This window comes from Trichoderma gamsii, assembly GCF_001481775.2.
Source record: "Trichoderma gamsii strain T6085 chromosome Unknown Scaffold_6.2, whole genome shotgun sequence".
In the NCBI taxonomy this organism is placed as follows: domain Eukaryota; kingdom Fungi; phylum Ascomycota; class Sordariomycetes; order Hypocreales; family Hypocreaceae; genus Trichoderma; species Trichoderma gamsii.
In genome coordinates, this window is record NW_020171343.1 from 166,565 (window position 1) to 193,039 (window position 26,475).

Consider the following 26,475-nt stretch of genomic DNA (forward strand, 5'->3'; position numbering starts at 1 on the left):
TGCTAACCTTCAACTTGTTTCCCAACTGCCATGTCCGAAGTCGACAGGTACATGTAAATGAGATATAGTTTATTTGGCGTATTCTACAATATCTTGAGTACACTGTAGTGGAAACCGCGAATTGGACGCCGTTGAATCATTACTGGCAGCCTGTGATGAGCAACTACATGTAGATTATAATCAATGCTGCTTTACATGATCAGTCACCGAGGATGATGGCGTATTCCGCTCTTACGGGCGCAAACTGAAATTCGCATTGCGTGTTATACAATCCTTGAGCAAAGGACCATCCCATCCAGCTGAGCGTCAGGTAATCGCGGAATTGGCTGGGCGGGGCTTGCAGCCTGATAATTGGCTGCTTCCTTGATTCCCCGCATGATGTTTGCAGAATAGCTTCACCAGCCCATCTTGCTTTGGGCATCGAACTTTCTGAACTGTCCAAGTCTTCGGATGAAGCAAATGCCGATGATTTTGTTTCGCATTCTGCAAACGAACTCCAAATTTCCAAATGTCAGCATGAGATTGGGCCATCATGTCGCAGCGACCATCCCGCCGCGAAGACTTCGAAATCGCCATCATTTGCGCGCTGCCGCTTGAATACGATGCGGTTTCCCTCCTTTTCGACGAGTTCTGGGATGAAGACGGGGATCAGTTTGGAAGAGCGGCCGGAGACTTAAATCACTACACAACCGGCCGCATTGGCAAACATGATGTCGTGCTTGCTCTTCTTTCCCACAAGGGAAAGGCCAACGCAGCCTCCGCCGCTGCTAACATGCGGTCCAGCTACGGAGCCCTCAGACTCGTCATCCTAGCAGGGATATGTGGTGGCGTGCCTCGTAATGGCGAAGATGATGTCTTTCTAGGAGACGTGGTTATCAGCAGCTCCGTCATTCAATACGATTTCGGCAGACACTACCCCGATGGGTTTATACGCAAGAATACACATGAAGATAATTTACGCAAACATGACAAGAACATTGGCAGCCTTCTTAGCAAGTTCAGTACAGATATCGTTCAGGATAAGCTTCACGAAAGAACTGCTCATTGTCTCAAACAGCTTCAAGAAAGGGCTCCAAAGCATCGAGAAAAGTATACATATCCTGGGGCGGATAAAGACAAGCTATTCGAGTCAAGCTATCGTCATATGCACCGCGAGCGAGCAACATGCATCTGCAGCAGCTGCCATGGAAGAAAGCATCCAGTTTGTGATGAAGCCCTTACTGCCTCGTGTGATGATTTGGGATGCGATGAAGAATATCTGGAGAGAAGCCGAACTAACAAAGAGCAAGACGAGGCACAGGGGCCTGCTCTTTATATTGGCGCAGTTGCATCTGGCGACACCGTCATGAAGTCTGGAGAAGACCGTGACAAGATAGCCAGAAAAGAAGGCGTGATTGCGTTTGAGACGGAGGGAGCTGGAGCATGGGAGGATTTGCCATGTATTGTGGTCAAAGGTATATGCGACTATGCCGATTGTCACAAGAACAAGCTATGGCAGAATTTCGCCGCAGCGGCAGCGGCTTCTGTATCAAAGGCGATTCTTGAACAGTACATTCAAACGGATAGGAACAGTGGCCGGCTTGAAAAAGGACCACCAAAGAGTCATTTTCTCGTCCCATTTGGGCGAAACCGCAACTTTGTTGGGAGGGAAGACATTTTATCAAGCCTTCTGGAAAAGATCCGGCCGGGTGCGGACAAGGAAGACTGCCAACGAACCGTTATTGAAGGCCTCGGCGGCGTTGGAAAGACACAGATTGCGCTGGAGGCTGTCTATAGACTCCATAACGAGCATCCAGACTGCTCTATTTTTTGGGTGCCGATGGTAGACGCAACTGGCTTTGACAATGCCTACCTCAGTATTGGCAAGCAGCTAAAGATCGAGGGTATCGACAAGGATAACGCTAATACTATGCTACTTGTCAAAGCTGCCCTGAGTAAAGAGAGCAGTGGCAGTTGGCTCTTAGTTATTGATAACGCGGACGATATAACGCTGCTCTCTGGAGATATCGGACTCTCAGCCCATCTTCCATTCAGTCGAAATGGTTCCATTTTATTCACTACACGTAATCATGAAGCAGCAGTAATGCTGGATATTCTCGCGGAGAACATTTTTAATGTCATGGAAATGGGCCAGGTCGAAGCCCTTGGTTTACTGCAGAAAGGCCTAAATGAGAGCCAGACGAATAATATGGAGGCCACGGAGAAGCTACTTGATCTTCTGGCAAACTTGCCGCTTGCTATTAGGCAGGCATCGGCATATATGGCAACAAAACGCATATCAACTATAGACTACTTGGAACTCTGCCAGTCAAATTCCAAGGATATGGTTACCTTACTGAGTAAAGATTTTGAGGATAGGCATCGATACAAAGAGATTCAAAATCCAGTGGCTACGACATGGCTTATCTCATTCAACCAAATCTTACGCAATGACCCACTGGCGGCACAATACCTTCAGTTCATGAGCATCTTGGCGGAGAAAGATATACCCAGGTCCCTTTTACCCAAATCCACGAAACTGGAGACTGTGGGGGCAATTGGTACATTAAAGGGATATGCCTTCATTACTGAGCAGGAGGGAGGAGGTTCGTTTGATATGCACCGCCTTGTGCGATTAGCTATGCGAAACTGGCTAGAAAAAGAAGGGGAGCTAAAGAAGAGCGTCGCGTCTGCGGTTCAGCGGGTTAACGAAGTGATGCCGTTTCCAGAGTATGAGACTAGAGATTTATGGACGAGATGTCTACCACACGCACAGGCCATCCTGGAGCTTCCAGAACATCTGACAGGCACGCAAGCAGAAGCTACACTTTATTCCAATGTTGCTGAGTGCAATTATCTTCTAGGGAAATACCAGACAGCTGAGAAGATGTATCGACAGGTGCTCGAGCTTGATGAGAAGCTGCTTGGCAAATGCCATCCAACCACACTAATAAGCATGAATGATCTCGGAATGGTGCTTAGGCTTTCAGGCAAATACAAAGAAGCAGAGAAAGTTTCTCGGCACGTACTTGAAAGTAGGGAGAAGCTGCTTGGCAAAGACCATCTGGACACACTTGATTCTATGGTGGATCTTGCAATTACATTAAGTAAGCTAGGACAGCATGAGGAGGCAGCGAACCTGCATCAACACGTGCTTGAGATGCGGCAGAAGTTGCTTGGCATGGATCATCCAAAAACACTTCGGAGTATGGATGGATTTGCAGGCCAGCTTACACATCTAGGCAAATACGAAGAGTCGGAGAAAATGCATCGACAGACATTGCAATTAATTGAACAAAGGCTTGGGAAAGACAATCTAGATTTTATATGGTGCCTGGAAAACCTTGGGTCTGTGCTTGGACATCTAAGCAAATATGAGGAGTCAAAGGACATGTATCAACAAGTACTTAATCAATATGAACAGAGGTATGGTAAAGATCATCCATATACACTTAGAAGTATGGATAACTTGGCAGGTGCGCTTGGACGTCTAGGTAAATATGAAGAATCAGAGGAAATGCATCGTGAGGCATTTAAGGGGAAGGAAAAGGTGCTTGGTAGATATCATCCATCTACACTGAAAAGCATGGATAACTTGGCAATTGCGCTCGAAGATCTGGGAAATTATGAGAAGTCAGAAGAATTGCATCGAGAGGCAATCAGGCGAAAAGAGGAGGCATTTGGTAAAGATGATCCAGAAACACTGGAAAGCATGCATAACTTGGCAATTGCGCTTGGAGATCTAGGTAAATATGAAGAATCAGAGGAAATGCATCGTGAGGCATTTAAGGGGAAGGAAAAGGTGCTTGGTAGATATCATCCATCTACACTGAACAGCATGTATACCTTAGCAATTGCGCTCGAAGATCTGGGAAAATATGAGAAGTCAGAAGAATTGTATCGGGAGGTAATTAGGCAAAAAGAGGAGGCATTTGGTAAAGATGATCCAGAAACCCAAAGAATTCGGGATGATCTTCGCAAGCTGCTTGAGAGCAAGAGAAAATAGATTAGATGTAGCTTTATCATGTACACTGACTGTTAGCGAAGTTCAATTATAGAGTTGCGTTATTAAATGTGCGATGTTTATATTTATTATTGCAGATTGCTATCTTCTTCTGAAGTATCCTCTTCCCGTAATCACTTATTGCTAAGACCATGTATAGTTAATCGATAAAATTTTGCCATTTATAACATTGCATAGCAAAATGCCATCTATAGACACAATGACGATAGTCTCGGCCGTGTATTTTGCTCTTGCTCTTCTTCGTTTGATTATGCCTATTGTTAGTATAGAACTTGCGTAATTTGGACGCTTGGGTCGACTTCTGGATTAGTACTAAGCAATGCCAAGACTCGAAAACCAAGATGATGGTCTAGAGGATCATGACGCTCAAGTCAAACGAACCTTGTTATTCAAACAATAGCACACCTGTATAGCAGTATTTGACGAGGTGCGACTAAGCAAATAGATCTGAAACGGCCCGTCAAAATAACATTGTATGCCGGCATTTAGCCCTTGCGATAGCTCATGTAGCGAACATACTGAGCCGCTTGAGCTGGTGATTGAGATAGGAGTCGGTGTTATACTGGCCCAGTGTTGCATTATTTGGCTTGAACGATGCAAATGGCTGTCATGAAATTGAATAACTGTAAAGGTAGGTAATAAGATCTCATGATGCAGGTAGACCTGCGCAGTACCATACACCAAGATGTCACTGACACTACCTTGTTAGCATTTTTATGGAACCTCCAGCTGTTATAAGTCAACTATGTGGCCATTAATATCTCAGAAAGGCGGCTTAAAACACAATACTCAGCATCCAACTTGCTTTGAAGGGCTCAACGAAATGTATTCTTTATGGCAGTAGCACCTATAATTTCTCAGGGCTAAGCCCTATTCTAGAATAATACCAATATCAGAATGATCGAAAGATTGGTACAATATTTGTTACAAGTGGTAAGAGATATCATTTGTTTTCATGTTGTATGTCAGCCCGCTGTATTTGCTATTCAAATGAACGTAAAGAAAAATATGAAGGCCTTGTTGTAACTGATGAAAGGCTGTAGTCAACCGCTGTGCTTTGGTCTTTGCTGATTTTACATCAGACTCGAAGCTAGTAGGTATCAATGGCCTGTCGTTGTTGTTACAGACGAGATGAAATGTCGTTGCACAAACTAACTGCTTCACTCAAAAGATGGACCACATTTTTTTCTAGCAGTTTCAATTGTACTGTTGATACCTGTTTTGGCGATATATTGGAAGACATCTTGACTGGTTCGGTGTTGGGAGGTTTGTATGTTTCCTAATGGGGTAAACGTTCCAACTGTCTCGTACGGACAGAATACTCCGCCTGGAGAATGGATTTCTTCAATCAATATAGGCTCATTGAGACTAGAAGTCTACTAGAAGCGGGATCTGAATCCAGCCATGTCTGTATTAGGCTGGCTACGGGTTATCGCCGCTGTAGGACCTCCGGCAACATCACGTCTTGCTTTCTTATTCCTATGCGAAGAATTCGCCTTTTTACCCCAATTGAGCCCGTCGGCAACGAGCTACCGATACAACGTGTCCCGAGCTTAATAATTGTCCAGACATGTGCCAATATTAATGACCTACGAACATTCTCATTTTGTATTGCAGCTGCGGTCATATCAAGGCCGCTCCTTAGATGACGCCATTGGGAAATAGTCTAGTGATCGCATGTCCTCTTGCAAATGATATACTAGACGAGTGCAGATAGAGATTCAGGCTATTAAAGGCATGATTATCACTAATTAACTGGCAAGTCATCATCCAGCTGCAAGTCCCCAGCTGAAAGTTCAGTCTCTATAGCGAGACCTGCGCGAGTCGTGAGATGAGCCGATGTTCTTCATCTGGGATCCTTTGTCATGAAGCAGGAAGATTGAATAAGGAAAACAGGCTTCGAATTCTTCTCAAGCTACGACTTAGGCGCCAAGTCATACATACCTATCTATATATCTATATGTGGCACAAACGAGACCTCCCCCCCTTCGTGGACTAGGCAGATGTCCCTCGATACATTTGTCGTCGGTAATCAGATATAATATTCAAAGTGTAACTTGTAGAGAATCTCTTCTGCCAGCCATGGTATTAATCGCCTTCCTATCCTGTCCACATATTGATAAAGGGGCGAAAGTTCTTTGTACTCCCCCGCTAAAGAAGCTTTATGCGGAGATTCGCTTATCTGGAAAAACTGTTGACACGTTTCAAAAAATAGATACAATTTCCTTATCCGGCATATGACCAGCAAAGTGGCGGATTTACAGCACGTGTAACTTGTTTTGAAGTTGAAACCTGAGAGGTCATTGAGCTTTGGCGTTTGCTATAACGTGCAATCCAATTCAGCGTATCTGGTAAAGTGCCACTATATCATTACATTGCGGAACTTTCAAAAGCGATAGCAATCAGATCAACATTGGGCCTTCCGCATCTCTCGTCTTGGGGCCGCTTTCATCGGACTTGCTCATCGAACCGTCAAGTTTTCCATGTCAATGGCTCTGTTCAGCGGTAATAAACCAAATTATGATGAATGAGGCGCCATAAACGGGCCTTGGGTGGACAGCCGTTACGCGTCAGAGCCTGATTTCAGAGGCACGCGGCCCCAATATCCACGAGAGTCTCGGTTGATATGGTTCCAGGCCCAGCTCGACACGTTTATGATGGAGTTGTTGCGGCATTTTGTCAAGCGAGGTGATGCTAGTCTGAAGCGCGTACGTGGACTGCCTGGATTCGAGGACTGTGAGAAGGCCCTGCCCCTCCTGATCAGAGAGCTGAAATATTCTTCTCCATCGTTATAGGCAGTCCTCATCTATTACTCCCATGCCTCGTTTTATTTTCAATTAAACTATTTTATCCTTTTTTCCTTGCTTGCTTCATTCTTTTTCGAGTATTCTTTTTACCCTGTCTTTGAGCTCGCTGCTGAATCTTCCCGCGAATCTCCTCTCGAGTCCTCCTTTGACTCTTTTGATCTTGACTTTGATCTTGACTTTGACCTTGACTTTGACCTTGACTTTGACCTTGACTTTGATCTTGACTTTGATCTTGACTTTTGACATATGCTTCCACTTCCATCTTACTAAGCTGCATCCACGCGGCCCAGTTTGTCTATGTGAAGTAGTCAAAAAGGAAAAAGGAAAAAAGAAAAAGGAAAAAGGAAAAAAGGGCGAGCAATGAAGATGTTGTTTCTTCAAATCATCCAAATGGTCCTTCTCGCAGCTACTTTTACAGCTGGAACCGCGCCCGTTTCAAACTCAACAGGCCCAATCCAAGAATTCGAGTGGGCCTCCATCGTCCCAAACCGCCGTCTCGAGTACCATGACTGCTACAATGGCTTCAAGTGTGCTCGCCTTTCTGTCCCGCTGAACTGGCGCAACGCCAGCGACCCTCGCCTCGTGCACTTTGCGATGATAAAGTTACCAGCTGCTGTGCCAGACGACGACGCTACTTTTGGTGGCACAGTTGTTGTCAATCCAGGAGGTCCTGGGCTCTCAGGAGTGAGCTACCTCGTCGAAAAGGGCATCAACATCCAAAGGCTGCTGGTTGACATCCCAGGCACACGACACTACGAGATTGTTTCATTTGACCCTCGAGGAGTTGGGAGGACCACGCCATCGGTGGACTGCTTTCGCTCAGACCAACTTGTCCGCACATCCTTCGCTTTGGAAAACCATGGCAGAGGCCCGCTAGACTCGGAGAAAGCCATCGGCTATGGTCTGGGCCTCATGGGATTCCAATCTCTGCGATGCAAAGAGGAGGATGCCCTGAACCCAGACGGCGAGGCGATGAAGTTTGTCAACACCCCGAGCGTGGCTCGCGATATGGTCGAAATGGTAGACAAGATTGACGAGTTGAGGATGCGCGAGAAGAATAACGAGAACAGCGAAGAGAACAAGAAGAACGAGAAACCCGAGAAAAACATGGACGCGACAGTTGCCCGGATCCAGTATATTGGCTGGTCTTACGGCAGTGTCCTGGGCAACTACTTTGCGTCCATGTTCCCCGGCCGAGTTGGACGGATGGTTCTCGACGGCGTGATGGACCCGAGAGACTATGCCGCTGGTTCTGTAAGTCTGTAACATTCCATCATTTTGTTCTTTATCTGACCAATATCCAGGGCTGGCTCTCCAACACCCAAGACGCAGACAAACTCTTCGCCCACTTCTGGAAATCCTGCTTCAAAACCAACAGCTACGAAAAATGCCCCTTTCTCAAGACCGACAAGGACTGGGAAGCCGCCCAAAAACGCTTCCACAAATGGGTCAACCGCCTCGACGAGTATCCCATGGTCGTAAACTCGTCTTCCGGCGGGCTCATGGCGCTCAGGGGGGAAGACATTCGCCGTATTGTTGCCAACGCCCTGTACAGCCCTCTGCAGCACTTTCTGCCTCTTGCGCAGGCGCTCCACCAGGGCATGAGGGAATCGCCGGATCAGTGGTCCCAGTGGGCTGGTTTGGAGATACCCAAGCTGGGAGATGCGTTACGCGGCAAGGGCAGCAACGTCTCAGCCTCAGGCATGCCGCAAGTCAAGGACGAGCAGGGCGCGGCGGTTCTCTGCGGCGACGGCTCGGACATCAGCAACCGCGCCATCGACTGGTGGACGGATCACGTCTCTCAGCAGCGCAAGCAGTCCAAGCTCTTTGGCTTCTCGTGGGCCTCGATCCGCTTCAAGTGCGCGACCTGGCCATTCCGCGCCAACTGGGACTTCCAAGGCCCCTTCCGCACGCCCACGCACAGCGCCAACCTCGAGACGGACCGTCCAGCCGCGCCGCTGCTGTTCCTCAGCTCGCATCTCGATCCCGTGACGCCGTTCAGCCTCGCAGAAGAGGCGGCCAGCAGCCACGCCGGGTCCGTCATTGTGAGGCAGAAGAGCTTCGGCCACACGGCCTGGGCCAGCGCGCCGAGCAAGTGCACCTGGAAGATTGTCGCAGACTATCTCTCCCAGGGCACGATGCCCAAGAGCGGCACGGTGTGCGAGGCCGACTGCGGGCCGTGGGACGCAAAGTGCAATGCCTTTGAGGTGTCTAAGAATTTTGACGTTGACGAGACGGCGTGGAAGGCCATGTATGGGGTGGAGCAGCCCGGTCGAGTCAGACGGACGCCGCTTGGATTGGAGTAGAAGATTGACTTGGCTTGGAATGTTTAGGAAGCGTTTACAGCAGCAAGGATAGGCTATTGATGACTTGATACCCATATAAGTAGAGAACTAGTATATAAAAATGAGGACGATTATTCACTATCCCAGCCTCAGAATCATTCGCCGTAGCAGCGACATAACAAGACAGCCGGTCCATGCATGGAGACAATTAACTGCCATTACACTTGGCAGAGGCAGCAGAAGCAGCAGAGGCAGCAGAAGCAGCAGAGGCAGCAGAAGCAGCAGAGGCAGCAGAAGCAGCAGAGGCAGCAGAAGCAGCAGAGGCAGCAGAAGCAGCAGAGGCAGCAGAAGCAGCAGAATACAAGAGCCAGTTCGTGCTCGCCTTCCTGATGGATATTTGAAACACTGGCCAATTCCAATATCAAGTAAAAGCAGATTCAGACCCGTCATCATCAATGACCGGCGTCCTTTATTGCGCTACCGTACATAAAATACTAGATATTCATACGAGCAACCACCAACACAAGGGTATATAACAAAGTCACTCCCGTTTGAGCACCTCAGCAGGCATCCCATCCATCACATAAGCCTCTTAAATATTGCATCTTCTCTCTCTTCCCCTCGAGCAGCGTATGGCTACCACCTGGCCGGAAAGGCAGATGGGCCAATGATAAATAACAAATTTCCCAAGAAAGTACTGCCTGCTTTAATTCCAAAAACACAAACGAAACTCCTATTGCTCCTATTGCCCACTACGCCAGAACAAACAGTCGTTGCTCCTAATAACAAAACTGTGCCGCCAAGACATGTTGCCGCCAAGATGTATCCCTGTAAAACTGCGATTCCATCTGCCAGCTCTTGCCCAATACTGGTGAATAGAGGCTGACCCAAAAAGCTTGGCATTGGAAAGAGGATATCGTATCATTAGTGGGATCCCGCCTGGCGATCCTCTGGAGGCGGCGACGGGGATCGTGCTCTGCGGTTGTAACCAACAACGCCAGGTATGATGCCAAAGAAATTGTGTTGCCAATTCGATCGGCGTGCCTCAGAGGGTTCCACTTCCGCTACGCCTTGCTCAACATCCTCATCGCTGCTGGATGATGCTGAACCTTCAACCACCTGCTCATCGTCATCGTCGTCGCCATCGTCATGGTACGGTTCATATCTAGGGTTAGTCCATGAGCTACGGCCCATGGAACGGACAACGTCTCCCTTGCAGATTGGACATGTTCGCCGACGAGTAGTCAACCATGGAGTGCTTTTTATGCCCGTTAGTCTGATATTCCCAACAGGAAGGAACAAGAATACTCACATGCAGTCGGCGTGGAATTCATGGCCGCAAGGAAGCCTCATCACCCTACTCACGCCATCGATATATTCCTCCAGGCAGACGACACACTCTACCTGTCTTCCCATGTACTTCCTCCACTCCCCTGAGATGGCCCCCCTTTCGTGGCCCGAACGGCCAGCACGAGGGTTCGTCTGTAGCGCCGACAAGCTGCTGGAAGCTGGCGTGTGGAAATTTGCGCTCTCCAAAGCTCCACTGGCGGTCCTGGAACGAGGCCGTGGTCTGCTGGGTCTGGGGTTAGACTGTAATAGCGGCGTGGTCGCCGTTGCGCCTGAGGGAGAGGGAACCCTGGGTGACATGCTGGGGGAGCGTGCGACGGTGTGGTAGGTCCTGACGGGCAGTCGCTCGACCACAGATTTGGGCGCTCGCCATCTTCTCCTTCGAATTCTCGCACGCAAAACCAGGAGAGCATATACGATTGAAAGTGTCACCAAGGGGCTGATTACAAGGACAAGGAGGGTATCGAAGAACGGACTGGCGCTACTAGTCGGCGTGATGGTAACCCAGAGGCCCTCATGATGAACAGGATCCTCGTCCTCCTCTGGAATGTCGTCCTCATCATCACCATTGTCAAGCTCAAGAGCCTCATCTATCTCGTCATCATCATCACCAAATATTCGGGAGATGAGGCCCTTGCCCTTGCCAGATGGCGCGACTCCTCTGAGCTCAAAGGTCGAGGTAGACTCAGTTTCATCTTCAGACACCTTACGGAGCCTATACTCGCCGCTGCTTGGAGTAATGCTTCCACCTTTGGGTTCATGGGGGATCGTCATCTTGTCAGAGACATCAGCAAGAGAGGCCGGTGCCTTGGCATTGCTTAGAACATCTGGGTCCCGCCAGTCTTGAACTCCGATAACAAAGTCGTCGCTTCCTGCTTTCGGTCGCTTTGGTTGCTTCTTCTGTTTCGTTGAGCTGGGTCCTGTAACACTGTCTTTTTCGTCAACCCGATCCTCGACCACCACCCAGTCTATTTGGCCGCTGCTGGGCGGCCGGCTTTCACTGTGGACGCCACGAGAAGATGTGCCCCATTTGAAAAAGCGTGAAAACCAACCCGTCTTAGCTTCTACTTCTTTTCTCTTGGTCAATCGGTTCGCCTTGGCCGACCTCTTTGACTTCTTCGACCGAGTGGTCTTCGAACCTGAGCTCTTGCTCTTTCTTGCCCTGGAACCTTGCTGGACTTTCAACACAGGGTTGCCGTTGTCGTCGAGAGTGTCTTCGATAAAACTGCCAGGCTGCGTCAAGGAAGACAGCAGTTGTGCGGTCGTCCGAGCTGTGAACACCGACGGAATGGTCACGTTGTCGACCTCGTCGCCATGGGCAAACATTTGGATCAGCGGTCCCCCTTTGACGTTGTCGCCCACGATAACACCAATGGCGCCTCTGCGCTGTGCCCACATGACTTTTTCTAAGAATCCACATCCTCCGCGCATCAACAGAACAATCTTTCCCTTGATCTCTGCTCCTTCTTGAATCGATTGGATATCGGCGTGAGAGGATGCAGAGGCGTCTTGGCGAGGGAGGGCGCTGCTAAATCTGACGTGGAGGTGGTTGTCGGTGCCATCATCAGTAGGAATCTTCAGGTCGAGGCCTGCTCCTGCATCTGAAGCCGGTTTGTCTAGACTAAGAAGATCATCATGTGCCCGAGGATGGCGTATAGATTTGAAGGCATCGGCGCGCAAGGCAGCTCCGCGAACGCTTTGCTTCAGCGCATGTTTTGCGTCTGCGCCGTCCCAGCCAGGAAGGTCGCTGCAGCCGAGCTCTCCGTTGACGTCGAAGCTGTCTTCAGTGAAGCCGCTCCCAACCCACAGCTGCCCGCTCAGGCCGCCCGGTGATAGACTGGGCCCGAACGCTGCAGGTCGAGCCGCAAAAGATGTGCTGTTGTCGTCGGTCAGGCTGATGGCGGCGTTGGGCGGAAACAGCGAGAAGGGCGTGTTGTAGAAGATGAGTCCCCATATCGATCTATTGGGTCGGCTCTCAGTGGGGTACCGAGACGATGCGGCGTGTCTGGACGCTGTCGCTGAGCGGAAGAGGAGGAAGAGAGTCGAGGAGATGCAGAACACAAGGATCACGATCCGAGGGGTCCGCATCGTGAGGCGTGTAGTTGCGGGCTGGCCGCAGATGTATGGGCTTGTTTGCGTTGTTGTTAAATTCTGTTTCGCCAAAGATGAGGTTGTTATGCCTCAGCTCAGGGAGAGGCTGACGTCGTCCGGCTGAGACAACCGCATGAGCTCAATGCCGGGCGACAGGATGAGAAGAGAAAAGTATTATCGGATACGCGGGAAACGGCGAGAACAAGAACAAACAGATAAATCACTTTCTAGAGGGACGATATAAACGACGTAGGACGACGCGCACAAAAGAATCGGGCGTAAGAAGGGTAAAATAGGAAACAGAGTTTGGCGTCCAGAGGATAAAAGCCGAGAGGTATTGGGCTACTGAGCAGTAAACTGCACAGGGCGGGGTGGGCAAAGAGGCGCGACGATGGGCCTCTGCACTTAAGAAACACGACGCTTATAGCGAGCGGGCGGCAGTGGCGGAGGAGGCCCAGGCCGCTAATAGTGCCAAGGCAGTGGCCTGTAAATGCAACAGTGGCGCTGTAAGTGTCTTGGAACATCCGTTTCCGACCAGAACAAGCATTTACGCATATGTAACGGCAAACCGACTTTCTGCAGCCCAGTTGCTGCTTCGAGATCTCAACGCACGTGGAATATGAGGCTTTGCAAGATTCCCAGCGCACGACGGCTTTCGCTGCCACTCCCGGCATTTCGCTGATCTGACAGACGGGGCATCGCGGGTTCGGCTTCTGTGATCGAGCACGCGTTTAGCACGCCTGGCTGTGGGACGATGGGCTGAGAGCTGCTAGCCGGTGGAGCCCTGGCCCGATGCTGGGCTGCCTCACGACATGAGCTGGAATAGCTCAGCTCGCTTCAATTTCCATATAGGCCAGCTACATTCATGTTGGCCAAAAGCAGGGAGAATCTTCGAAATGGGACAGCGTCACCGTTTCTGCCTTCGTTTTTGCTTCCCAAAATGTATCGAGCCTAATGTGACACTACCTATCTGAATCAATCAGCCGACAGCAGCGGAAGATCAGATTGATACAAAATAAGCGGGACTGCATGTGTCCTCGCGCCGAATGGGGAATTGTCTGGAGAAGACATGGATTTTACTATGTACTACTATTTATAACATCACAGTACATGATCTGCCTCTCTTCATATCTGCTCCCTGCATCCATCGCATCTTCAACAACAGACCGTCACATCGAAATGTTTACAGATCAAACCTCCTACAGCGATGATCTTACACAAATTACCGTCCTAGCACAAGGGGAGCCGTTCAAGGCCAGAATTAGGTTCTGATGGCCAGCAGAGCTAGGGGCCGTGTATCCACTAACATTGAACCCACTACTGTAAGCATCCACTGCCCTTTGGCTGCTGAGGAACATGAAGAGCTGCATGACGCAACTGCTCGTGACGACATCAGGTGGATCAGATGGCATGACTTGCTTGCAGCGTGCCATTCCCGGCACTTGTGACTGCCCTGGCCAAAGGGTATTTGAAATCCAGCTTTTGCGAGTGAAACAGCAGATGGGCAGATATCAAATGAATGCGTATTCTTTTAAAAGCTGCGCTGAGGATGAAAAGACGGGAGTCAGTAGTTCTTGGAGTGCGCACGTGCTCTCATAACCGCAGACGAATACGAAGGGGGCTCAATCCCAGCATCTTCAAGTTGTATCGTTTGGCCAGGGGTAGCTTTTGCATTAGGCATGATTTGCATGTGCTTCCCACTTTTGTGATCTATGCCCTGCACATCTGCGTATTCACGCAAGTCATGGCATTTCCAAGTAGATATATGCGTGCTTTTATATATAGAAAAATGTCTACAGTAATAATCTTTTGCTGCTTCGTAAATCATAACTCATATGGACTCGGTCAATTTCCAAGCAACAGCCAATTCTCCAAGCAATAACCAACAGAAATCTCAACCCAGCGCCTCTAACAAAACCATCCACTCAAACCAGCCAGCTATTTACTAAATACTAATGCGCCCATCCTAATGCTACTCCTGAATCAACCTCCTATATGACCTCAGAATTCTGATAAGACGCCGCGCATGGTGATATCGTCGCTGTCATCTCCATCCTCCCCCTTCCCGCGATCCCATGCCCTCTTTTCGCCCGCCTTGGACCACACCACATCCTCCTCCGTCTTCTCTCGTTGGCTACTGCTTGTCTTCTGAGCCTGGTGTTCCGCGGTCTCGGCTGCTCTCATCCGTTCTTGTTGGATCAGTCGCAGCTTCTGGCGATTTTGAAACGCTTCCACCGGATCATCATCGTCTGGTAGGACATCTGTACTTGGATCGTATGAATCAGAAAACCGCCGATCTAGGCCAGACGCTCCTCCAACGGTCCCCCGTCCACGGTATTTAGGAGGCGGAGCAGGTCCAATTAATTCTTCCAAGGGATCTGACTCGTCGCCATCATTTCTGTCACGAGTATCTCTTGAAGGCTGCTTCTCTGCAGCTAAAGGAGAGCGGCTCCGATGTTTGCTTCTCTTCGTTCGAGGTGATCGAGAACGTCGGCGGCGGCGGGGCGACCTGGATCGATCTCTTTCGCGGTCGCGAGAATGTCGGCGTTTATGTTCCGGGGAGTGGTCGCGGTGCCTCTTTCGGGAGCTCCGTGATTTATCTTCGTGGTGAGACCTTCGCTCGTCGTCCTGGGGGCTTCTTGACAGCCGGCCATAGTCTTTCTTCGACGTGCGACGATCAGAGATTGCATCTCTATCGCGATGCGACGACCGATGCGAATGGCGATCGCCATCACTCCTATTCTTAGATCTTCCTTCGCTAGCAGCCGTCTTCGTATCATCGTCGCGTTTGTGTCTTGGCCCGCCTAGAATGGATTGGATGCTTCCAAGCTGCCGCTTCCGTATATCCCTGGGAGTTGGGTCCGTCTTGAGTCGTTTGACCTCTTCCGCGCGCTCCAGGTCCTTCAGCCTCGCTCTTGACTCGGCCGCTTCCTTGGCAAGCAGCGCTTTATTGTGCGAATCCGTTTCGTTGATGATGTTCCTCAAGAATCTCGTATTCGGTTTCAGCGAGTTGGACGGCCTTTCTCTCCGTCAGAACAATGCCCCATACGCAGAACCGCGAATTGTATTACTTAGTTTTGGTGTTGAAGGCTTCCATACCCATTGCGGAGTACTTCAGCGAGCAGTCGCTGGCCTCTTTGGCCAGAAGGCCGGCGACATATTCGTCGGTGAGAAATTCGTCGTTTGGCATAATAAAAGCAGAACAGCGAAGCTAATAGAACATAATAATGGTCGTGACGTCCGTGATGTAACAGTAAATCTGAGTTGAAGAAAACAGGGTCCAGCAAACAAGTTCGCAAAAGGTGACTCAGCGCATGAGACCCCTGTTGATAAGATAAGTGGTGCATGCAACACGAACGCTAGACTGTATTGGGCTCTGTGTCAACACGCTGCATCAACTCTGCATCACAGGCGCTGGCGATATTCAATCTCAGAAGAGCGAGCAGACTCTCATTGTATTGACTGCTTTGCGAAGTGGTTTTTTTAATTTTTGAACTGCAAGATGAGCACGAAAACACCAGAAAAGGTGCTCGAGGCTCTGCGCCGTCTCCAGGAGAAAAACGAGCTTTCCATCATCAAATTGAGCGAGCCAATTTCAAATTCTACGCCAAATGATGCCCGCCAGCGCATCTCCGACGCGTCCAACACGTCCATGGACGGCCCTTCTCCAACCAGCCTGGACGCGGATCTTATTCATTACAAAGAGCTCTTTTCCAAACTCCGATTTTCCTATGTCGAGCAGGTGACAAAGGAGAAGTTCATCCGCGCAATCGTAGGCGATCCGCCGCTCATTGTCACGCTCCAGGAGAACCTGGATCTTGAGCGGGAAAATGCAGAGGCCAAAGCGCAACTCAAGAATCTCAAGTTGGAGGTGGCAGACATGGTTTCCGACTTGGAAGCCAGGGGGCGAGACCTAAGCAAGCGCTATGAAAAGATTCAGCTGGAGACTGTGCGGTTGGAAGAGCTGCCTGCCAAGACAATCGAGCTGGAGAATCGCATCAAGGAGCTCAAAGACCAGAACGAGGAGTCAGATGCGGATCCGAAACTCCAGCTGCCTCTCGCAAAGACGCTCAGCCTTGTTTCGAAGCGGAAAGCCGAGCAGCAAGAGCTTGCGCGAGAGCTTGAGGCGCTGCAGTCCAGGGTTCCCAGAAAGAGAAAGGAGGTAGAAAGACTGCAGGCTGAGTTGCAGCCGTTGGAAGTGAAACGACACAATAGTACTACGGCTGCGCGTGAAGCTCAGAGGAGGAAAGAGGCCGCTCTTGGCGGAGTTGCGGATGATCTCGAGCAGAGAGCTCGATGGTGGAGAGCCAGCGAGAGCATGTTGAAGCAGGTCCTTGATATCAAGCCATGACGCGAACGAGTGTGAATTTACGGCATTATACGAGCATGGTTTATAGAGGTTTAAATGGGTTTGTTTGGCGTTTTTGGTTTGCTCAGATACTGCAATGCTTGGGCTAAAGGGGCGTTGGAAGGCTTCTTATTGGCCTTGGACGGAAAGTGCTTTGAAAAGATTTTGTGTATATACCAGAAGCAAAAATTAATTTTAAGAACGAGGCCCAGATCTATTGAACAAGCATTCTATACTCTTATACCTATCGTGAAATTACGCGACATTTTCAGCTAGTGTGCGCCTTTGTCCCAGATCATGCGAACCTCGAGATTAAGAGATGTCTTCTTCGCTCTACGAATCATTTCTTTAGACATCGTAGGTAAAGAATGTAACTACTGATGCGTTAACCATCAGCATGAGAAAACAGAAATCTAACTGCGTAGTAAAGTAACGTCCTTTGGAATCGAGTGTTGCAGAAAATTGGAATATGCTCCGAACTCAACACACTGAAGTTGATTCATATGTTAAGATTTTTGAACAGACGCGTAGATTTAGAAAAATGCGTAAATCATCAAAATGAAAAAAAGTTATCTATCAGGCTATATTAACATACGTCGTCAAACCACAACCAGCAAGGCTTTCCAAGAACTTGCGGCATAGAGTTCCATGGAATATTGTATTCACGTCGTCAAGGAGGCAAGAGGGTATTGCAATATAGTTGAACTTTTTGGGGTGCGCTCTTAATAGCTTTAACTGGCGACGAAGAAATCATTTGCAGTCCTACAGACATCAATATCTACGACAGGGATAAGCTATTAAAGTGAGCTAGTTCTTTGCCTTTAATGCTGTGCGGACATACGCGGTATGAGTTTCAAATGGACTGTAAATGAGTCTATCTTCTATGCGAGCAACAATTGAAGTATCCAAAAACTTGGATCAGATTGTTTCTTAGAAGACACGCGGAATAGCAAAGCCGTCTAGTTTCGTGTTAGACACATGGATGAAAAAATTGAAGATTTCTATCATGTTACATTGAATTTACACGCAACTATACAGTAATGTATTACTAGAGACACAAGCACAAGCAAACTGCAGGTTTAGTCTGCATATCCATAAAATTGTAGAGCCCTTGCTAGAATGTTCTTTTGCCTTCTTGTGGCTAACAAGATCCCATACTTTCACATGATGTATTCTAATTGGGAAACCCTTTCGTTTATTATTAACGAAATGGACCAAGATTTCTATCTTTTTTTTTCACACATTAAATAGCCAAATATGTTTCCTCGTTGTGTTTATTAGCCCAACAGAAGAAACGCCAAAGTCCATAGTTGCCCCCCTTTCTCACTCGCCTTCCGATCTGTCTCCGATCCTTGACGTGCAAATTTTGATTTTGATGGATCTGGAAGCAAAATAACAGCCATTTCGTCATTTAGTGCATATATTCTATTCTTCTTCTACTCTACAATGATTAGCTGACTCGCATAGCTAACAACGATTGGTATAGCTCTTTCACCTTATCTCAGCCTCATCCTTCGAAACTATTCACGCACGCGACACACGCCTAGCAAAGTCAAACGCAGCAACAACGTGCGTCAATACACCCCTCCTAGGCAAACATCCCCCTCATCCAAAAGAGCAATCAATTGGCCAGAGAAGCTACCTAAGCAAACACTGCGGAAAGCCTCCGTCGGAAAGACAACGGAGAGAAGTGTGGTTAGCCAGCCAGCCAGCCAAAGCTGAAAAGGAGGCTTGTCCCGGCCTTCTGGTTATCGGTCTACCCCGCAAAGTCTGATTCCTAATAGTGCCCAGCCTCGCTGGCGAGAGGCCAATCGAGGATGCGGATCGCTCTTCTTTGGCGGTGCGGCTGGGCCGTTAACGAAGCCTCCCAGCAATCAGAGCGAGCCGGCGTCGAGTTTGGCACACGTGCCTCCTGAAAAGCACGTTTTGCTCTCGTGCGAGAAAACGACCGGCTGTTTTTCCAGGGAACCAATAGACATCCAGGTGGAAACAGCTATTTGGAACAGAGGGGAGAGAGCCCCTCGATTTGCATGTCACGGCCGTTATCCGAGATCGACCAGTCATATGGTATACTTGAGGATTCTCTTAGGTATACCTATGCTTACCTTACCTTACAGACGGGATGAAAAGTATCTTTTCTTGTCAGCGTAACTCTAATATTAGTATTTGGCATCGTGCCTCGATTAAGCTTGTCATCGGAGGTCGCCGACCGGCAAGACATAAAAATCCCCGAGGGACAGTAGCAGCCCCTGACCCAAGAAACTGTGATGTCAGGGCCGCCAAGGCCAGTTCATTTCCATTAGAGAAAAATGCGCAGAAGCGTTCTTTGACGCCCCAATTCGAGTCGAGAAGACGCCTTTCTTGCGAGAGAGCCAATAGTGAAATTTGAGAGAGTCCCTGGGCGTTTTGAAGGGCAGAGGGGAAATCGATTCGAAGGGAGGGGTGTGAGTCAAACGAAAAGTTGAATTACTAATTAAACAATTGAAATGAAAATTCGAATAAAATAAGATAAAATAAAATGAATAAATCTAGCAACAAGCAAATGGCAATGGCAAACGACTTTCCATTCTAGTGTTATCGTAGACCCAAGTTACCGGGTACAAACTTCAAACTATCCGACTTAAGGATTCGGCAAAGAAAGGCTATGGCTCTCGCTGCATCGAATGGGGGCATAATAGGGCTGAGTGAGGGTGGGAAGGAACTTCACTTGTTTTAGAGCTATCTTGCAAGTTTACATTGCTTTTTTACAACTTGCTGGCGCTGAGTAAAGCTGTGTGAGGCTTAAGCCACCGACAGCTGATTGAGACTGGGTGGAATGGGGCTATTCACGGTGATTGGATGAACAGCAATGGCGGACATGTATTTAATCTGGTATTTATATCAAGGTTTGGTTAGTGCTTGGACAAGCACATGCTCTGGATGATCTTCAGCCCGCTCTTCCTGACTCATGTGTAAGTTGGAGGAGCAGGTCTGCATGTCAAAGAGTCGAGATCGTGTGAGAGCTTGTTTAGTAGCCAAGGTAGTGTAGTAGTTTTGGACCCTTCTCGACTATTTTCTTTTGACAGGTGAAGATCTTGTGACAAACATGGGCGTTTGCAGCCGCTGGTCTTGGAGCTATCACTACACTTGTTGACGATCCCATCTATCAGAGCCGGGCGACATCCATGATGCTTGTAGAGCAACGCTTTACGGCAACGTCAGCCCAAATACGCCCTTGATGATAATAGATAATCAACGTCTTTGTGTCATGGCAAACGCTCGTCTAAACACCACACCTCGCTGTATGCAGCCAACTCACAGTCATCAAGTAAAATCTACCAGCCATCAAGCACGACAACCGCCAAAGAGGCACGCTTTGTCTCTTTTGACTCGCGTTTTAGCCTGGTACCGAGCTCTCGGCATCGGCATTATCTCCCCACACCCTCAAGCCATTCGGAATAAACTCTTAACTCTATGCAACCACCACCGTTAGCCGAAATACCTATCTAAGCATCGCCGACAAGGCTGAGGAATGAACCAGAACTCTTAACACCGTCCAGGCGAGTAGGTGCTACAGCAGCCACATTTTAGTCATAAGGCATCAGTGCCAGCAAATAGCAACCAGGCGGGAGCTTGTAAGAGGGGGTAAGATGGCATGTAGCACAAAAAGTTGAGGAAGGGAATCTATGCGAGCAGACCAGTAAGAGAGAGGCAGAAGGATGCTCGCTGCATCAACAGGACGAAGTCATGACATAGCTACAGCGGACTCATCACAAATTCGGGCTCAGGCGAAGGATCATTTCGTCCGTCGAAAGCCACGATGAGCTGTTCATAGGGGAGCTGCAGAGCTCGGCACAGGGATTCCGACGTCAACCTATCACCGCAAGGAACGCGCGCCATTCCGCTAATCGCGAACCCTGTTCCAGATAAAGAAAGTGCTGTCTATCGCTTTTTGAGAGCTTCTTTAGAGCTCTTGTGTCGGCGACAAGCATAGTTGAACAATTAGAAATCCGAAGCAAGCCAAAGTAGCTCGCGCTGCCGAGATGAGCTAAAGAATGGAAACTTTTTCACAACTGCCGCACCTGGCCAAGGCCGGATTTGATTTTCTCTTCTATTTCACCAAGTGGTCTTTTTGGCTGGCCGATTTTATTCTTTGGTAAGACGCCACCGATGTTTTGGATTTGTGCCCGGCTGGCTGGTGCTGCCGTAGGAATTAAAAGAAAATGCTAAATTATGAATTTTAGGATACATCTTGCTGGCGAGCTAGGCGAAATGTGAGGGAGGGGGCGTGTAAGAGCTAGACTCAAGCCTCTTTTCTGTGTCAGCGCGGAGGGACTCTTTTTTTATTTTATTTTTCAGCCCCTGGTGTTTAGTTACTTTGGCTTTTGGTATTTGTTATTGTTGCTTTTGTTTTTTTGGATCTTGTTGTTTTGAACAAATAAAATAAGCGAGGTCCATATTGGGTAAAAACATCAAGAGAGACCAATCGTACAATCACATGTCATTTCGTCAAGAATGTATTGCTGCACATGAATCATACAAGTAGGCTATCGACCCGCTCCCCACGTTTAATGGTATCTGTCATCGCTCTCACCACATCAGGTCCGCTTGGTGATACGCGTATCCACAATTTGGAGCCCTGGAGCTACATGCTACTGCAAGTAGGTACATGCTGTATATTCTGTAGTGTCTTACATCGAGCAGGGTGCTATGCCGATGATAGGGATCGTGATGCCAGCAGAACACGCTTCAATCAGGCAGCTGCTGCGTCCAAGTTACGCCTCCGTTTCTGGACATTCTGTGCCATTCTGGGGGTGGCGGGATTCTTGTCTGAATAGTAATAATTAACACAAGCTTAATCCTTTCGCTGCCAGATACCAAAGCCGGACAGAGTAAGTACATGGCTCGTGGTGATTGACGGAGTTAACACAGCAGTCCCAAGCTCCCAAACTCCGCTGAGTCAATGGGCGTATCCACGTGCCAATCATGGCTGAAAAAGCAGGGGTCCCGTCCGGTAAGCTTTAGAGCTTGTCATTTCATCGCGATGAGTGGAGGGGACGCCGACTCGAGACGCCACTGTGCAAGAGTTTACTTGAGACAAGCGATGAAGAGGACGATGAGGACACACTGGGCGATACGCGGGCTGCTATGAGCCTTGGTTTGTCGGCGGTGTTGATTTCTAACCTATGACAAAGAAGGAGGGCGATGCGCCAAGTTGCCAATGCTGGGCACTTTTTCGAGCCAAGCAGCACCTATGAAGTTTTCAGGGTTCTTGGTGTAGGTATTAGCTCGTACTCGTGCGTTCGTCTGTTCGTTCTAAACATCGATGCGGCTAACACGCCTACTTACCATACCCATACTTTGGAATACCAGCAAGCTGGCACCTCGCGAGCCAATGAGCAAGAGGCGTTGCCCTACGGGCACTGTACATTAATGCCCGGTTCCAGACATGGTTTTTCGACTAGGAGCATATATGGATATTTGATTTGTTAAGCCGCTGGCAGGGCTGACAAAACCGTGGCTTTTGGGCTGAAAGACATATTAAGCCAGCGCGCGCGCCAAAGACTAAAGTGTGTAAAGCGCCGTGCGGCGATCAAGTGGGAGAGCATGAAGCAGGCTTTGCCTGGAATGCGTGTAAAGCTGTAATGCATGTAATGCCCCTTTGTGATGCTATGCTGTGAATTCGTGTATACATACCCTTAGTCCGTCCGCACTCCGCATAAAAGAAGCAGTCAGTGGTGGTGTACAGAAGCGGTATATTGCAACAGGCCGAGCTGTGCGGGCCAAAGTCCGCTGGATAAACACCAAACAATTAAATCGTTAATATATTTATTTATTCTCTAGTTCATCTGCTACTTCTCCTATTTACAAGGGGGTATCCATGGCAAAGACGGAGAACATGCACAGACGCACTCTTGTTTGGTTCAAGGGGATGACAAAACGAGCATCGACAAGCTGAACAACACCCCGATGGGCATGGACTCATGGAGGCGGGAATGAATAGCTGACCGATGGTGGAGAGGGGGGGAAATGCAGGGCGTCGGCGGGAACACGCCGTCCTCCGTGCGGGCTTTGGTGGCTCCCTGATGCTAAAATCGTGATCCTGATCCTGATCCATGGAGCTGGGTCTTGCGAGCATGTACCTTTGTATGTATACGCAGCTCATGATGAGAAGTGCGAATGCGAGACACGAAACGAACAAGAAGCCCTTTACGTGTATTTGCACGCCGAGGAGGAATAGGCTATCTGTCGTCCAGCCCTGGAACTGGGACCCCCCTCCATCTTCATCCCAGGAATCGTATCTTGCGCAAGCCACAAACAAGTGGGCAGCGCTGTCTGGTCGCCCGCGAGGTACCAGCGCGGGCTTCATTAGTAAAGCAAGCCCGGCTGCCCACTCGTGAAGCCTAATGTGGGTTAAATCGCAAACTTATTTTCTGTTTTAAATTGTAGGCTAGGTACTTGTAGTATTCCAGTAGTTGCTATGGGCGTGCGCCGTCTGTTCTCACCAGCTTTCTGGATCGAGTAAAACCGCTGCATCTTCTACCCACCGAGCAGTCATTATCTTTAGTACAACAGCTTTTGTAATACGCATCTGCATACTCAGCCTAGTACTTGCATGTACTTACTTGCCTAGCCACAAGCTGGTTTGATCCTTTGCCAAAGAAAAAACAAAACGTGTACCCCCCGCAAAGGCAAAGTATATACAGCCCCAAGCCCACTCACTGCCTGGCTTTTTCTATACACGCCCCTTCTTAGAAAAGCCATGCGCAAAAAGAAGGAAAAAAACAAAGGTCCAGGCCCCGTATCTTGCCTGACCCGGCGGCGTTCGGAGTCTTGCGAAGGTCCGGGTCCGGGATCCTGACGCCGGATGGCCTGTTGCCGCTTTGAGCAGTAGTAGTAGCTTGAACAAGCCCAACCCCGACTGGCTGCAGAACCATCTACAGCAATACACCTAAATGTCCATGGAAAGATTCAGAGGCAGGACTGCAGATACTACAGGTAAATTAGGGAAGGCTTGCTGTCAAAGTCGCAGTGCATGCGCGTGCTTGGTCACGCTTCCGTCTCGATTCGGCGATTGTGCCTCGGTCGGAGTTGAGGACGTGCCCGTTGTACAAGGGGGGTGGCCGACATGAAGGCGTGCCGCTTTGTATACAACTGTCTCGTCTCGTGCATGCCAAATATCATACTATACACGCACAAAATAGACAACTTCAAGTATATTAATTGGATATTATTCGCAGCTAGAATAATCATAAACGCAGGGGAAAGGGGTGGGTGGAAGAAGAAGCAAAAAGTCCACGGACAACTTTCCCGCTTCTAAGCTATTAGTTGCGGACATATGATCGCCGAAGACGTCTTGACTCCGTGGCATTAATTTTTTTTTTTCTTTCTCTATGAATATTTTCTTCTTCAACTAATTGTCAACTCCGTGGACTTGTACGGCCCTTTTTTTTCTCTAATTCAATACCAACTTTCGCAAAAAGACCGCAGCTATTGCGGGCTTTTGCGGGGACTTTGCAGGACTGAAGGCGGCGGCTCACAGAACGACAGGTCGGATATCTGAAGCTGGAAGTTGCATTTACATGAGTAACCCGGCCAATTGGTCATACACGTATCCACGCGGATCGCCATGCTTGATTTTTAAGCTAATTTCTTGCTTTTATCGATTTTTTTCATCCTTCTTTGGCCGGTGCTAGAGAGCTTCTAGTTTCCAGTTAGCGATTTGCGGATATCGCAGGATATCCCATCCAACTTCCTTAGCAATACCTACCTTACCTACCTGGGTAGCTGTCTGTAGCCGCAAAATCGCCGTCGCCCGGTGACTCAGTGGAAAAGCAAAACTGCCGAGCCCGGCACAGATTCTGCCTGCTTAGGTAGCAGTAGGGGCAATCCCTCTGAATTCTGCATCCAGCAATTGCCACTTTTGGTGCACACACTCTCTGTCCAGATCGCAATTAACTGCCGAAGTCAAAGGTACCAGGCAAAGCAGCTATTTAGGCGCCGATGCGATATGTACTGGAAACTGCTGAAAATCACACCTCACAAACCCTCCGCTGCAAAATGCTCCTGCTAGTGATGGATTAGTGGTAGTGCTACCTGCTAGGCTTGTGTGCTTGTCCTTGTGCCTTTGTTGCTTTGCTGATGGATATTTCCGACTTTGGAGCTCACAAGATTAATTCCTTACTCCGTTTTTTGATGTTTTGTCAGCGGCGGAAACTTTTGACACGCCGGGGGCCATTTTTCCCCATGAGTCCTCTTTGTATGGCCCTTCATCTTTCATCTCGCCTTCCATTGGCTATTTCCTTCTCACTTGGCTAGCCTTGTTTTTTTCCCGTTCTCGAATTTGCAATATTTGCTCTTTTTATCTCCGATGGGTCACATCGTTGGATTCGTGGGTACCTCCGGGCATTGGCCTGGGTATAAGGCACGGGGATAATATGTCAAATCGAACCGCAAGGAAAAGAAGAAAAAAACAGTGTAAACTCCATAGCGCTGCTACCATAACACAAGGCTCCATCGCTTGTCTCTCTTACACGTAATTTTACCAAAAGTGTGCCTCATTTTCCCCCCATGCGCTTGGCGTGGGCCGATTTTGATATACAGCTGCAAACAAACCCCAAATGTACTTGATCTAATGTACAAGTTACAGCGGTAGCGGGGAAACAGGGCCAGATGAGATGAGATGAGAGACAGGAATGAGGGGTGCGATAAAGACCATAGAAGGAATTGTCTTCACTGGCATCTCGGCAATCCGTGAAAAGAAAAAAAAAAGTGGGATGACAAACCATGCTGCCTTTGTTGACAAACTCCGATCCCATTGCCCGAAAGTGGATGTCGTCGCAAAGTACATGTACGCTGTCAAAGCAGAAGCAAGAAGCCCCGAGCAAAGAATTCTAGGGCGAAAAAAAAACTGGATTAACAAGCACCAAGAAGCCCATTCCATTTGATAGAACAATTTCAAATTTAGGAAAAAACGAGCCGTTACGGGCAAACCCCTAATGCACATGTGCGAGCACCAATGCTCACTTTGGTCTTAGCCATAATGTGGTTTTTGTGCCGTCCTTTCCCTCTCCCGGGGGGGACCAGAATCCCTACCGCTAAACTAGCAGTTATACGATCCCGAGACCGAAGAAACCAAATTATCACTAGGGCTATCTTGGGTATTTAGACGAATAAGCTTGACGAACGCATGTGTGGCTGAGGGGGCTTGGCTTGTTTTGCTTGTCCAGAATCTCGGTGACAGGTCCCCTTTCATGAGATGTCAATTTCTTTAGGGGTGCCCGTGACGTGTCTGGGCCGAAGCTGGGTAGAATGAGCTCTAGATGCTGAAAAAGAAGGCCCCATCTCCAGCGCCCAGAGGAGCTGGGCTAATTGAGGCTGCTGCAATGAGCATGTCCTGTAAGCCCTACGCCCACGCTGCATGTACAAGTAGGTAGATCGAGTGTCAAAAATAGTAATATGCCACAGGCTAATGAAAAATGATATTGTAATCGAACATACCTTAAATGGCATCTTAAGCTCGGACCAAATGTAGGATAAATAAAAGAAAATGCAACGACAAATGATTGAGCGCAGTAGGCAAGTGACAAATTAATTTGTGTACAGTAACTGATA

General features: G+C 48.7%; 5 protein-coding genes across 5 annotated transcripts; 3 read left to right on the forward strand and 2 right to left on the reverse strand.

Moving 5' to 3' along the window:
* Positions 1 to 532: 532 nt before the first annotated feature.
* TGAM01_v202392 (phosphorylase superfamily protein) lies at positions 533 to 3,985 on the forward strand (the record flags this gene model as incomplete). The annotated part of the gene is made up of 1 exon (XM_024548992.1): positions 533 to 3,985. One exon carries the CDS (start codon positions 533 to 535, stop codon positions 3,983 to 3,985), a length of 3,453 nt encoding a protein of 1,150 aa, XP_024406231.1.
* Positions 3,986 to 7,200: 3,215 nt separating this feature from the next.
* TGAM01_v202393 (hypothetical protein) lies at positions 7,201 to 9,116 on the forward strand (the record flags this gene model as incomplete). Its single annotated transcript, XM_018804908.1, has 2 exons — positions 7,201 to 8,064; positions 8,115 to 9,116. 2 exons carry the CDS (start codon positions 7,201 to 7,203, stop codon positions 9,114 to 9,116), a joined length of 1,866 nt encoding a protein of 621 aa, XP_018661899.1.
* A 903-nt stretch (positions 9,117 to 10,019) lies between these two features.
* TGAM01_v202394 (RING-9 protein) lies at positions 10,020 to 12,530 on the reverse strand (the record flags this gene model as incomplete). The annotated part of the gene is made up of 2 exons (XM_018804907.1): positions 10,020 to 10,353; positions 10,408 to 12,530. 2 exons carry the CDS (start codon positions 12,528 to 12,530, stop codon positions 10,020 to 10,022), a joined length of 2,457 nt encoding a protein of 818 aa, XP_018661898.1.
* A 2,004-nt stretch (positions 12,531 to 14,534) lies between these two features.
* Positions 14,535 to 15,723, reverse strand: TGAM01_v202395 (hypothetical protein; the record flags this gene model as incomplete). Its single annotated transcript, XM_018804906.1, has 2 exons — positions 14,535 to 15,552; positions 15,605 to 15,723. The coding sequence occupies 2 exons, from the start codon at positions 15,721 to 15,723 to the stop codon at positions 14,535 to 14,537; spliced, it is 1,137 nt and encodes a 378-aa protein (XP_018661897.1).
* A 312-nt stretch (positions 15,724 to 16,035) lies between these two features.
* TGAM01_v202396 (hypothetical protein) lies at positions 16,036 to 16,884 on the forward strand (the record flags this gene model as incomplete). Its single annotated transcript, XM_018804905.1, has 1 exon — positions 16,036 to 16,884. The coding sequence occupies one exon, from the start codon at positions 16,036 to 16,038 to the stop codon at positions 16,882 to 16,884; it is 849 nt and encodes a 282-aa protein (XP_018661896.1).
* Between the last annotated feature and the right edge of the window lie 9,591 nt (positions 16,885 to 26,475).